The 14,160-nt window shown below is 36.3% G+C and overlaps 2 protein-coding genes across 3 annotated transcripts in view; one reads left to right on the forward strand and one right to left on the reverse strand.

Annotated features, from left to right (window-relative positions):
• Window positions 1-3,291: 3,291 nt before the first annotated feature.
• LOC107589454 (protein FAM83H-like) lies at window positions 3,292-10,153 on the forward strand. Of its 2 annotated transcripts, none has more exons than XM_016277905.1 (2): window positions 3,292-3,296; window positions 6,863-8,640. In XM_016277905.1, the coding sequence occupies exon 2, from the start codon at window positions 6,887-6,889 to the stop codon at window positions 8,450-8,452; it is 1,566 nt and encodes a 521-aa protein (XP_016133391.1). In that variant the 5' UTR covers window positions 3,292-3,296; window positions 6,863-6,886; the 3' UTR covers window positions 8,453-8,640. The 2 variants fall into 2 exon arrangements, with proteins under 2 accessions (XP_016133391.1, XP_016133390.1); XM_016277904.1 differs by lacking the exon at window positions 3,292-3,296 and adding an exon at window positions 8,863-10,153 and having other exon boundaries at window positions 6,530-8,365.
• A 17-nt stretch (window positions 10,154-10,170) lies between these two features.
• LOC107589497 (uncharacterized) overlaps window positions 10,171-14,160 on the reverse strand; it is a 15,410-nt gene continuing 11,420 nt past the window's right edge. The window contains exons 13-19 of the mRNA XM_016277944.1: window positions 12,129-12,203; window positions 12,008-12,055; window positions 11,856-11,910; window positions 11,466-11,555; window positions 11,117-11,180; window positions 10,914-10,980; window positions 10,171-10,451 (exon numbers count right to left, since the gene is read on the reverse strand). Of these exons, the coding sequence (XP_016133430.1) occupies window positions 10,354-10,451; window positions 10,914-10,980; window positions 11,117-11,180; window positions 11,466-11,555; window positions 11,856-11,910; window positions 12,008-12,055; window positions 12,129-12,203 (497 nt within the window). The 3' untranslated portion in view covers window positions 10,171-10,353. The remainder of the gene's footprint in view (window positions 10,452-10,913; window positions 10,981-11,116; window positions 11,181-11,465; window positions 11,556-11,855; window positions 11,911-12,007; window positions 12,056-12,128; window positions 12,204-14,160) is intronic.

The raw sequence follows: 14,160 nt of genomic DNA on the forward strand, positions 1-14,160 counted from the left end.
ACCCTTTCTCACACCCTCCCTTACCTGAGTTACCTGAGTTGCTAAGTCAGACACGCTTACAACGTTCAGAATCAATCTCACAATCACAAACCTGAAGAAGGGGACATGAAACTGGCCTCACACATTTAAACAGCAAAAAATCTTCACAGAATTCGGGGCCGCACCCTTTCTCACACCCTCCCTTACCTGAGTTACCTGAGTTGCTAAGTTCAGTCAGATACAGACACGCTTACAACGTTCAGAATCAATCTCACAATCACAAACCTGAAGAAGGGGACATGAAACTGGCCTCACACATTTAAACAGCAAAAAATCTTCACAGAATTCAAAGAAAACTTCCCCACACCAGTAAAGGTGAAAGTCTGGCAAAATGCGGATGTCTTTAAGTCTTTTCCTTTCTAGGGTGGGACAAAATCCTCTGACTTACTCCACCCCTCACCATGCATATGTATTGTGCTCTTACTTTTACAAATTGCAATAAAGTAACCAATAATCATTATAACCTCATAGTGTATTGCTCTTGGGATGTCTTGACACTAAAGAGCTTGAATAACAAATTGTACTTTGGTCTCACATAAAAATAAATTTGTAACTAAAATATATTAACCTGAAGTCTGTTTATTTTGATTAAATGTTGATATATCCATCAATTAAAATGGGTGACCTTTACACCCTGAAAAGGTGATTCCTTTAACGTATATAACTTTGATTTTTTAAAAATTATTATTTTGAATAATTCACAGAGGAAGACTGAGTGCTAAAACGTTTGCTCCATTTGTGCTTTTTATATAATAAAAAAGTGAGCGCGGATCCTGCTTTTTTATTAGAATTTTTGATATTTGAAATTTAAAGGGGTCATATGATGTTTTTAAAAAGAACATTATTTTGTGTATTTGGTGTAATGAAATGTGTTTATGTGGTTTAAGGTTCAAAAAAACATTATTTTCCACATACTGTACATTATTGTTTCTCCTCTATGCCCCGCCTTTCTGAAATGCTTCGATTTTTACAAAGCACGTCGGTCTGAAAAGCGAGGTGTGCTGTGATTGGCCAGCTATCCAGTGCGTTGTGATTGGCCGAATACCTCAAGCGTGTGACGGAAATGTTACACCCCTTAACATACTGTGATGCCCTGTCCGGCCGGAGAGATGAGACAAAAACATTAAAACCCATTATAAACGAGGCATTTGTTGCATCCAGTGGGGACATAATTACAGAGTATAATGACTTATACTGTCTTTTTACACGTTGCCGCCGCGTAAATATAAAAACATGTCTGCATTTGTGATCGGAGAAATGACAAACAACAAGCCCTACTCTACACTGCTCAAAACTCTTGGTTGACTCTGAACTTTTATAAAGAATATCTCTTTGGATTTGAGACTTTAGTCTTTGCAACTTTACAGATCTTCTTTATGCACCAAGAGCTTGTAACTCTCCAAAGAGAAAGGAAAAATTTAAATCCCATCATATGACCCCTTTAAAATAAATAACAGTAATAATGTACTAGTAAGAGTGTTGACAGTTTAACAGTTAATTTAAGCACAGCTGCTCAAATTCATGTGTATATTAAATAATGTGTTTGTTAAAAAGAGGATGTGTTTTCAATGGTTTAATCAATTTAATCTGTTGTTCACTATACAAAATCATTGCACAAATATTGACTATTTAAGACCTGTATATGTAAGTCTCTAGTATATGTGAGTGAAAATAATAAAAGAAAATATGAATTACTTCTCTTTGAGTTCTCACATAACCTAGGGAAAAACCTTTAAAAGTATTTGAAATAAAATATAATGTCCACTATAAAATCTAAACGTATAGATAGAGAGTAAATACAAAATATTTAATATCATATATTATTTATGGAAAAAGAAAGGGAGAAATGACTGTGTATTTGATGTTAGGAAAAATCCTTTGATAAAAACAACACATTAGCTTTTAATAGGATTTTAAGATGGCTTTGGTTGGTAAAGTTGTTTACACATTTGCACAGCAACTTGATGTGCCCTTTAGAGACACGTTATTCTACAGAAATAGAGAGTTTTAAATCATGAACTACTAATAAATAATTTATCTTCTATACCATCTGTACCACCAGACATACAAATACAACAACAAAAAAACTCTTCAGCTTGATAATGACCTGGGTGCGCCTTTGTCCTATGAGTAACAATCCACCATCTGTCTGTCTGCTCGCTGTGGAAGAGCAGGGTGAGCTGGGATATGGAGTGCGCGCGAGCAAATTTGTTCGTGTTTTGCCGGTTATGCAAATGTATCAACTGTAACAAAGCCTGCTGTAAAAGCCCTATTCGGCTTTATTCGTGTTGTATTCGGCTTTATAGCCTAGTTGTCGGTTTTGTAGTAACTGTCTCCTGTAGGTGAGCGGTGACGCCGGCGATGGTTGGGAGGAGCTTCACGACTGAAATTCAAAGGGTTGAGTTGCTCACCGAATGCTGTGTTATCTTAACGGGGCTGAGACGTTCGGCGGGCAGGACTCGGCCGAACGCGAACAGGTTTCGCCAGGGCTGCTTTTCGCCTTCAAGCTGAATAGCTTTGGGTGGGGTTTCACCGACACCAGGAATGTACCGCGGATGCGTTCGCTGAACGGGGTGAAAATAGCCGACTTTTTCGGAACGGAAAAAAGTTTCTTTACGGGCGACTGCAAGTAACTCCAAACGTAAAGGTAAGAACAACCCAGTAGTCTCAGCCTTCAAAAAGACGAGTCACATAATGTGAATGAGCAGATGAACGTTGACAGTGCAGAAGAAACTCCCTACGAGCTTGAGCTGAAAGCTATTTTTATTCTTAAACGTTGTTTGCACTGTAATCTGATAGAGATTCGGGACTGTGTACACTCTACATACTATAGCAGCCCATTTGACAGACTTTTGAAGTAAACATTAAAACAACTGAGAATTATATAACTTGTTTGAACAATCGTTTTGAACTTGATGGAGTGAAGTTTTGACAGCTGTGTGAAAATAATGGCAGTTTTTTTTCATAAACTTTTTTAAATCTATGAATTACACGTATTTTATTAAAGGTTAAGTCTACTATTGATCTTTTAAATGTGATGGTTCAGTGTCTTGGGTGCACAGAATTGTTCCTTTGTTATCAAGTAGGACTTTGGTTAGGGACTGGTTCAGGATGTCTTCTCCTCACAGTGCCTTCATGGTCTTAAAACATTGCACAACTCTAAATATTAAATTATCTATCCATGTAAATCCATGAACTTGCACTGATTCTTTTTGTGGGTGAGGCCCAGGTGAACCACACCATGAACAGACATGTGCGTTCTCTCATATTTCATAATTTCCTACATATGGTTGAGCTTGAGTTATAAAAAACAAAGCTCTTTTTTTAGGGAAAATACTAAGAGGGTGTTGTTAGTAATTGATCAGTGGCAGAAATGGGAATTTGGGTAAATCTAGCATGATTTCCATGTAGGCCTGAGATAAAAAATATCTAAAACCTGTTGGTGGTCTTTAGATCGATACACGTTAGATTAAGTGTCACAAATGTGTTGGATATGAACTGATCAAATTTGATGTTGCAGAGTTATTATGTACGTCAGGATTAAGGCAGCACCAATATTATGGCTGATATCAATACACCTATAGTTATTTCCATATTATGGCTAATAACTGAAAAAAAATAATTTTTTTGTCTAATACCCCCTCACACACTAAAATCAGTCATTTTAAAAGCTAAAATTAAAATTATTTAATTAAAATTGAATTCAGGCATAACAACATTATTCTATTCAATATGAAAAATGAATACATTCCGATTTGCAAAGATTACATTTAACAGCGTTATTAAATTTTTAGCATTTCCAAAATATTAATATAAGTGAGGATTAGGTGATGGCATAGTTAATGTTAAAGGGATAGTTCACCCAAAAATTAAAATTCTGTCATTAATTACTCGCCCTCATGTCGTTCCAAACCCCTAAAACCTTCGTTCATCTTTGGAACTCAAATTAAGATGTTTTTGATGCATTCTGAGAGCTCTCTGACCCTCTCATAGACAGCAATGTAATTACCACGATCAACGTCCAGAAAAGTAGCAAGGAGATCGGTAAAATAATCAGGGGTTCAACCGTAATGATTTGAACGACATGACGGTCAGTAATTAATGACAGAATTGTCATTTTTGGGTGAACTATCTCTTTAAGGTAAAAATGGAGGAAATGAGTATGCATATATACAACATCGGCCGATACCAATAAATAAAATAAAAAAACTTTAATGTCAGCAAATAACCAACATAACATAAAACATTAAGTCAGTGTCCAAATATAGACATTTATATAAATTCAGTATTTCCTTTATTCTGCCTGTGAATATCACAAAAATTATTGCAGCTGTAAATATAATAGAAATTCACAATGGGCCAAATATTCATCAAATGTCTAGGGTTCATTTTAAACAATATTTGTTTATGCAAAAATCTCTTTTTGTTTGCTGAAAATGATTAAGACTATTGCAAAAAGTAAGCTACCGAAACACTGACTACCTGTTATATGTCAGTCTCACTGCCTATTGTAAAGGTTATCTCAGGAATGTAAAGCATTTTCTGCATAGGTATTTCTCGTTATGGTCTTGTTCTTCAATTTAAAAAGAATGTTATGTACATGAATGATGTCTGTGTGTGCAGACATGTATATGAAAACATATCTTCTTGAAAAGTAAAATTGATTTATATGACTATTGGCAGTTGCAGAGTAGACCCGCAGGTATCAGTATCAGAATCAGAATGAGCTTTATTGCCAGGTATGTTTACACATACAAGGAATTTGTTTTCGTGACAGAAGCTTCCACAGTGTAACAGAATGACAGTGACATAACAGAAAAAATAAAAAATAGAACAAGTAAAATAAGGAATAAAAAATATAAAAATTGACAATTGTATGTACAGGTATATAACAATAGACAGTTGTATGTACAGGTATATTATTATGTGCAAATTGAAATGTAGACTATAAGACTAAGACTGCTCTGGCTTACTGTAATTTCATAACATGACTCTTGGGCTCTTTTTTTTCTTCACATTTTGCCATCCATTTGCGAAACCAATACAAACAAGCTTGAATTATAATTATCGGTCAATCATTGCAGTAATAGATTTAAATAAAGATTAAAGGCTTAAATAAAGTTCAGTTTTAATAAAAGGAGACATTAACAGTGAAGCAGTACATTGTCTGGTAATCTTGGTTGAATCCACTCCAACATGATTTACTGGTCTGGGTGTCAACTCTCATAAAGAAACATGCTGACAGCGCAGGTTTCAGATTAGATGAGAAAACTGATCATAATCAAGGCAAGTCATGAGTAGATGCAAATATATATATGTATATACATATACATAAATACAATTCCATAACATTTCTGTTAGCGAATGTTTAAGAATCTCTTGTGCATGTAGGAATTTACATTATGTAATGGACATGTTATGAATCAGCCACAGCAAGTCTTAGTTAATTTACCACCTGCTCAAAGTCTGATTCTAATGTGCAGTTAACTCAGCGAGTCTCTTTCAAAAGTGCTTCAGCAAAACACTCCCTTCTTTGATTCAGTCACATGTTTCTTGAGTTTTTCCCTTTCGGTTGGTGTCTTTTCGCTTCCCCTCTTGCCCACAATGAGTCATTCGCCAACAGACTAACTGTTTCCATGGTGACGTCTAAAATACAAACAAATGTACACAAGAGCCCACAACCTACAAAAACCTTCATACTGGGGCCTAACCTTGCTTAGGGGTCATTGTCTGGAAGATCACAGAACAGCTAGGAATTTCATATGTACACAATGAGTCAAGCAGCTAGTTTTTCAGCAGGTCGATCTATACTAGCATGCACTGCAGTAGTATGTTTTTTTGGGGTCATAATAATATTTCATAATACACTTGTTGACTGACTGGTGATTTTACATCTGTGCTATGCAACATGTAATATGCACATTTAAAACACTGGCTAGGCATTCAGAATTTGTGCTTCCTGGATCTTTTGTATGGTAAATGATAAAAAGTAGTCCAAAAGACATATATTTGTTATTGTATTCTGGTATTAAAAGGCTTTTTTTTCTTGTTCTTACATAAAAAATAGCTTACAACAAACATGCTTGTGCTCAAATTTAAACACTTTTTGAATTTAAAAGAAGAATTACTATTGGTAAAAACAAAGGGGAAAAATGTAATAGCTAGTTTTGGAAACACTTTAGTATAGGGAGGGACCATTTCTCACTATTAACAAGTTAATTATTAGCATGCCTATTATTAACATATTGGCTGTTTATTAGTACATATAAAGCACATATTCTGCATGACAATATTCTACATCCCTAATCTTACCCAATACCTAAATTTAACAACCCCCTTTCTAATTAATAAGCAGCAAATTAGTAGTTTATTAAGGCAAAAATCATAGTTAATGTTTCATTGTTTATTGTCAAGTCATTGTTAATGGCGAGAATCTGACCTTAAAATAAAGTGTGACCCTAAATTTTAGTTTACATATGCTCTTTCAGGAGAGGAGGGCCTGCATCAGCCAATGGGTCCAGATGCCTTTGATGAGCCACATCAACAACCTGACAGCAGACATTATGGCTCAGAGGGACCAGGCTTTCATTTAAGAGAGCGTCCAAACATCCCAACTAAGCCAAACCTTGATTTGCGGCCACGCTATGGTAAACCCATCATAAAAGATAGGAATCAAGTGAAAGACATTAGCTCTGACCTGGGTCCCACAAGTACTGACACATTAAAGCCAGCCATTTCAGCTTCATCACTAGCATCTTCAACAGACAATGAGAAGGAGCCAGAACTGAGGGAACCCAGGGAAATCAGCATTACCAAGCATGAGTCTTTCCGATCTCGAATTAACCCAATGCTGCAAAGGAGCTCAAGACTAAGGTCTTCTTTAATCTTCAGCTCCTCAAAGCTGGAGCAACACAGCTCCTCGCAAGCTAAGTCTGGTGGGGAGTTACAAGAGGAGAAAGATGAGAGTGAGCCTATTCGATACTCATCTATTGTAGCAGAGCTTCTGGAGAAGAGGAGGTCGCTGTCAAGAGAGCCGTTTGACTGGAATAAGCATAAAAAAGCAGAAGAAAAAGAGGTTATAAATGCATCAACAGGAGATCTGACTACGATCACAGATGCCAAAGAGGAGCCTATCAAAGAAAAGGAGAAACCTGAGAAACCTGACAACCCTGAACCTGAGGACAATGAAGTTACACAGCCAACAGAGCCTTTGCGATCTCAGCAAACAACTTCTTCCCTAAACATAAATGATCCAGCAAGCAGACTTCAGTACTTCAAAGATTTGGAAGAAAAGAGAAAGAACTCAAAATTAGAGTTAGATTTGGGTACTAAAAGTCGAGAAACAGCCATGAAAAAGCCAAACCTCACTGATACAGCAACCACAGGTCCAAATGTGCTTGTTACATCAGTGGAGTCCTCTGTAAAGATACAAGAGCCAACGATTACGCTTTCAGATCCTGTACCACAGCGCTTGGTGATTGCAACAAAACCATCTGAAGTCTGTGTGGACAGGCCGCTCACGAACAGCAAAACTCTGACGGAGAGCACAGCTGATGCAGCAAAGAAAGAGCCAGCTAAGGAACCAACAAAGTCACTTCGGCCTTTCCCATCACCCAAGTTCTTAAAACCATTCAAAGCCTCTCAATCTTCTCATCGTCGAATCTCATGCGGCGAAGATATTCTTACGGATGCAACAGATGCTGAAAAGAGTGAGCTTAAGAAGTCTCGCAGCTTCAGCTCATCGGGCATCACCCGTGCAGAGTCCAAAGAAAGCCTGAGCTCCCTAAACCTTGGGAACTCTGATGGCAAAGATACAAAGGCCCTTGATTTCCTCAAGAAACAAACACAGAGATTAAAGGGTTTCCTTGGGCCAAAGGGAGAAAAGAAGCACTCAGGAGTTTCCAACTCTCAAGAGGACAAGTCAATGAAAACAGTCCCTGAGATCCAAGAGGAGCCCTCAGACAAAGAGAAACCATCTGAATCCATATCATCTTCAACCATAGTAGAGAACAACAAACCCAATGTTAAACCAACTCCATCACGCTATCAGTCCTCTACCTCAAATGTGATATTTAGCAGCAACCTCAGGGATGATACCAAGGTGATCCTAGAGCAAATCTCTGCAAATAGCCAGAAAAATAGACAGAAGACTGAAGAGTCTGGGAAAGTCGAGGGGGGCAAGGAAGAAGAAGTTTCCAATTCATCCTTCCAATTTCAAAACCGGAACCGGTTCAGCCGAACTCCAGTCAACCCACAGGAGAGGGACAATCTGCTGAAGAGAATAGAGAGCATGCGCAAAGAAAAGAAAGTCTACAGTCGTTTCGAGGTACTTTATCGTAACCGAGAAGAGTGTTGCTGGGACCAGGGAAATGTAGAGAAGGCAGAGCAAAGTCTGATTAGATCAATCACATGAGATCCTTGTACAATATTTGAAGTGAACGTATATTTTATTTGTGCTTATATCTTATATATGAAGTATATCATTTCTGAGCAAAACACCTAATGTAGCATTTCATGTCTAGGTATATTTATTGACAAATTATATTTTTCCTTTTACATGTTTATTTATTATTTGACTTTACATTCTTTTGTGGTATGCCTAGAATGTAAGAATGTAAATTTAAATTTCAAAAGTAATTCAGTGTTGTTAAATGACATGACATTTAAATATGAGTTTGTTTGCAACCTCCAATCTATTTGTTTTAATTTATGATAGAAATAAATTAAATAGACTATAACAGAATCTCCTGTACTATTTGTGGGCTAATGGATGAGAGATTAGTAGGATGATTCACTCACGTATCTGTCACTCTGCTTCAACAGATGGGGAATAACCTGGGATAAAAATGGATGAAGGGGCCAATATTCCTCACAGAGAACTGTAAAGAGAACCTGAAACCATTCTAAAAAAAGTACCAAACATCCCCAATACTCCTGTGAACAGACACGGAGAAGCAAGCAAGTTGCTTCAGATATAAGTGTCTGCTAAATGACTAGTAATCTACAGTGCATGGTCCATGGATCTCATATAAACAGTCCACGAACATAGCACAACCTAAAATATGAGGATTCTTGATGCAGCAGAAGGAATATTCCTCGCTCTGTGCCAATCTGAGCCCACAGATGATTCACTTTGCCCTTATAAGGTATCAGGGCATACCTCTTAACAGTAATCACACACCATCCCTACAGAACATAAAAACACAATTCAGGCCAAAGGAGGGTTCGAACTTCAAGAGGCCTTTCTCAGCTTTTTCTTTTTCTGCTGGACCTTTTAAGTTCTATAAGATGTATATGTACAAGTGTGCACAATTTCCAATGGAAATTAACGTGTCTGGGCAGAAGCTGAGATATGCTACTCTGAAGGCACCAAAACACACCCTCTTTAAAGTACACCACACAAATGCCCCAGGACACGTCATGCTGAAATTATGCTTTGGTGCTGAATGCGCCAATGGATCACTGGCATAAAGGAAACCAGAGATGGTTGGTAGACAACGCCACTTTTGAAGGCAAAGAACAGAAAACTGTGGAACCTGAAACTGTCAAGAGATGACTGGAAAGTATGTAAGGGATGTTATTAAAAAGAAAGGAGGCCTGTTCATTCATCTTTCCTCTATCAACAGTGAGCTATCAAGAAAGTGGCCTGAATGTCGAGAAAGTGATGTGAGGTGTGGATTTGAATTAATTGTTTTTCACCGGCAATCAGAACTTGCAGGACAATGGTTTCAGACATACTATACCTGTACATTCCTGCATGAACTGTGTTGTCAGGAAAAACTGTAAAACATTAGGTTGATAAAGATATTCTCAGGACTGAGCTTTAGCCTGTATTTTGTCAATGCAAAATTTAATTAAGACAGAACGGTATTACTGAACACCAAAGATTTTCCAGAATGCTCTCTGGATGTGTCATAGGACTGATTTATGGAAACTGGAAGCTGATCTAATGAGAAATATCTGATCTAGAAGTGTGATGGAACTGAATTTTGATAAGAGTGTCATCAGTACATTTTTTTTTATATAAATGCAAATCCTGGGGAATTTAGACTTGTTTACAAACTTTTTTTATTGTGTCTTACACATTCTAAATAAATGGTTTAAGAAACTTTCATTTTCTAGGTACGGAATGGTTTAATTTAGGTTTTAAACAGTATTTGTTCAAGCATTTGTTGACAATACAGTTGGTAACAAGTTAAATTAGGACAATGGAACAGAATGGAAAAGAATATATAAGCTGCTTCTTTGTAAAATTCATATTTGTTTGAAGGTATTAGATACTCAGCTTAAGTTCGCAAAATCAGTTTGAGGTATTCATGGTGCTTTTTCACAAGTGTCCATGTGCATCTCTGCATTCTGGGTGTGGCTTAACCCGTCCAGAAGCTTGGTCAACTGCTCCAGCTTCTGTTGTTCTGTAGGGATGGACACACAAACACACAGGAAAGAATCAGATTACTGTAAGGATGATGTTGGTCTCTTGTTTAAGGACTGTCAGTCCAATGTTAAGAGTTCAGTTCTAGGTCCACAGACACTTGGGTATGAGGTTACATTCCTGTGCGATCCCATCATTGCAAGTACTCTAGCTTTAGGATGTTTTAAAAAATGGCTCAATTCAGAATATCATGCTACTCTTTAATATGTCTGCCATAACTTTATTCAGCAGAGTAGTCTGCTAATTTGCTATTCTGAATTCAGTGACGGTCTTGTTGACTGGCCAAATGAGTCATTTTGGAAATATGACTGGACTAATTTGACTTCTACGTCTGAATGAAACCAGAACGGATCAAATGTCCCACTAAGCACGCAACTACACACTGGTTGTACTGCAGAGGACCATAAAAACTAAGCAATGGAACAAAATGTATAAAACGTACCAGCCTTCAACAGCTGCTCAGTGGTGTACTCTGCAGACTGTATTTCTGCTGGAAGTCTTTGTGGAGTCTGAAAAAAAAAATGGAACATAAAAGCTATTATAAAATTCTATTGTTCTATGAATAAAGCACTCTCCATTTTACAATTACAAATAAAGAAAGCTCAGTTGCTTTTAGTTTAATATCCATTCTCATAGGCCACTTACAAAGACGGTGGACAGGTTTTTATGCTGCTCCATTAATTGCTGAAGCTGATTCTCAAACTTCATCCTAAAATGAAATTAGATTATTTAAAATAAGTTAGAATTTAAAAAGCAGCCTCTCTTAATAATTAAAATATGCTCTTGTATTTTATAATTGTCATTTATTCCTGATAACATCAATAATGGCTTGTGCTGCTGAACTAGTGGGAATTGGCATTTCAGTTTGAATGTGGGCATTACAATAGATGCACTGGCAATACATGCAATGGTATTCTAAGAAATGACACAGCATCTCGTGTCTATTTCTGATATGTAAACATTTCCCTTCTCTGTTAAAAACAGTAAGTCATACCGAATCTTTCTGTGCTTAAGTTTGGTCTCCTGGATCTGAAAGCAGTACTGCTTTACTACTTCCTCTTTCTGATGGTTCTGCTCAAGCTGCCTAAAGAGTTACAAGTTAAAACGTAAATCAAATAAAATGGTGCCGTCTAGTATGTCTCACAAACATTTCTGTGTTAACATTAAGTTAAAAAAATGACAAAATGCTGCTCTCAACGTCATCCTATTTTAATATGATTTGTGTAAGGTATCGAGTGAATACATTACACACCCTTTACAAGACTCATTGACCTGAGACCAAAGCTCAATGTTGGTGACTCCTGTTGTGATTCACACGTGAGCAGCTCCCATTTGAAGTGTCTAAACACCCATGAGTGTTGTATAGATACCCAAGTATGCTTACCTTTGTGCCTCTAGCTGGAGGTCCTCACATTTAAGCTGCAGAGATCTGTTTAACTCTTTATGACAAGTGTATTTGTGTTAACACTGTAAATATATCTGATAACAAAGCTTATGTAATTTATGGGCTCATTGTTTGGTTTTAGGCTAGAGTACCTTCCTTTTCATTCAGTGTTCCCTCCAACTGTAGGGCTTCAGCAGTTACTGCAACAAAAAAGTACACTGCTCTTTACTGTTTTACCCTCATTTAAATGAATGGTACTGTGTATATACATACATGCATCTTCCTCCTCCTTCCTAGCACATCTGAGGAGCATAGTTTCCTTTACTTCATCTTCAAAGTGTTTTTTGGCTGAAATCAATATATGGGTGTTAAGTTTTGCTTTATAAAATGTGTTGATTTACACTGACTGACTGATTTACAGTCTAAAGAGGCTAATTGACCTTGTTGCAGCTTCCTGAGTTTGATTAACAGCTCCGCTGGTTTCGGTTCTGCCCGCCAGCCTATAAAAAGACCAAATGTTTTTGTAAGAAATGCAAAGGCATTAAATCCCATTGAGTGGACAGAGAAAAAAGATCTGGTTTATGGGTTAGGCCCTCACCATGTAATGGGGTAAAAGGTGAGAAGTAACAAACTCGTCGGTTTAGTAGGATTATTTTGAACTTAACGTTAGTTATATTATTTAAAATCAGATGTAATGTAAAATAATGAATGTTAACTCGTTAATGAGTCATGTCATACCTGGGCTTTCTGAAGACTTTATAATATCTTCGATGTTGAATGATGACTCTGTACAAAACAATATTTAGCAAGTTGCAGTAACGTTACTCGAAAATCAAACTCAACCTGCTTAAGTTAAGTTAGCTGACTAGCCAACACCTCTACACAAAAACAAACAAGCAAACAAAACAATAACCCACCAAGTATCACACTCATTACGACGCCAGCTGGTAAATAGTAAAAAAAAAAATATATATATATATATATATATATAAATTTGTGAGGTAAGTATATTAGAGTAAATACACTGAGGGGAATGTGTGGTTTGTACGCGGAACTGCTGAGGTCAGTTTAGACTAAAAAAGAGACGGTTTAACTGCAGTTCACGCGCAGCTGTGTTTTAAACATACTCATGCTGTCGTAAAAACCCGTTTGATTTAAAATGCCTTTGTAATACAAATTATTATGCGATAAATGAAGTTTTGTTTCATTAAAAAAATAAATATTGATTTAGCAACAATTACAGAAAAAAAGGTTGTAAACTGGTCCTGTGGCGCCATCATCTGGTTAAACATGGTACTGTAAAAAAATAACCGTGGAATTACGAATAAATATAAATGCTTGAATTCTTGAATTCTTCCAATACCTGGTTTGCAAAAAAAGTAGGACTACTCACCACTGCAGCCTTTCTAGTATAGCAAATAAATATTTGGCCTACAAAATGTCTTGTATATTATCACACAATTTCAATTATAGGTTTGTGAAAATAATTTTATTGAAGAAATATGAATTTACTGTTAAAACAATCAGTTACAATACAAATGTTTTTTATATTAACACTTGAGATAACAAGAACTTTATATTCAATTCTTACAGCCATGACAAAATTTAAGAGACACTGTCAAAATGTTCCTGGCTGATTCTAAAAATAACTACTCTTGTTCTAACAACAATACTAACTTATACATTATGAAGCAAAAGAAACAAAATGAGCGAAACAACATAAACAACATGCTTGTTAAGGACAAAAGCATTGTTGGATTAAACAGAACTGAACAGTCAACATTGCTGAATGTCTCCCTAAATGAATTACTACAACTTGATCACATTTTCAAGAATATTAAATCACCGATAACACTAACATTTCTAAAAAAAAAACAAACAATTTAACAAACTACATGTGATGCTTGTAGTTTCAAACCAGATAGACATTCTTTTTTGGATTCTAAAGCATCAATACATTTCACATGTATAACTTAAACAACAACCATTTAGCTTATGAATGTCTATAAACATTTTTTCTTTAAATCGGAGAGGAATCCTTCTTGTGAAGTCAGTAATATATGCATGTGTTTGTATTTCTTGCTGCCCTCAGCTGTGACACAAGACAGTATATCAGAAAAAATAAATCTGTTGTTCAATACTAATTCAAAGTTAATTTTACTGATTCCAAGTTAACAGATATATATATTCACTGGTTACAGAAAATATTTATGTCTGTTAAGTGGAACACAGCAATGCTCTTTTGAATGTTACTATCTATCTATCTATCTATATATATATATATATACACACACACATACATACA

The sequence above is a fragment of the Sinocyclocheilus grahami genome, unplaced genomic scaffold, assembly GCF_001515645.1.
Source record: "Sinocyclocheilus grahami isolate Dianchi unplaced genomic scaffold, SAMN03320097.WGS_v1.1 scaffold116.1, whole genome shotgun sequence".
Classification (NCBI taxonomy): domain Eukaryota; kingdom Metazoa; phylum Chordata; class Actinopteri; order Cypriniformes; family Cyprinidae; genus Sinocyclocheilus; species Sinocyclocheilus grahami.

Excerpts from the sequence above, each read along its gene's own strand:
- LOC107589454 (XM_016277904.1), top strand. The coding sequence starts at position 6,551 with ATGGGTCCAGATGCCTTTGATGAGCCACATCAACAACCTGACAGCAGA. Across the intron at positions 8,366-8,862 it reads AAGTCTACAGTCGTTTCGAG|ATGGGGAATAACCTGGGATA; the intron begins GTACTTTATCGT and ends CTGCTTCAACAG.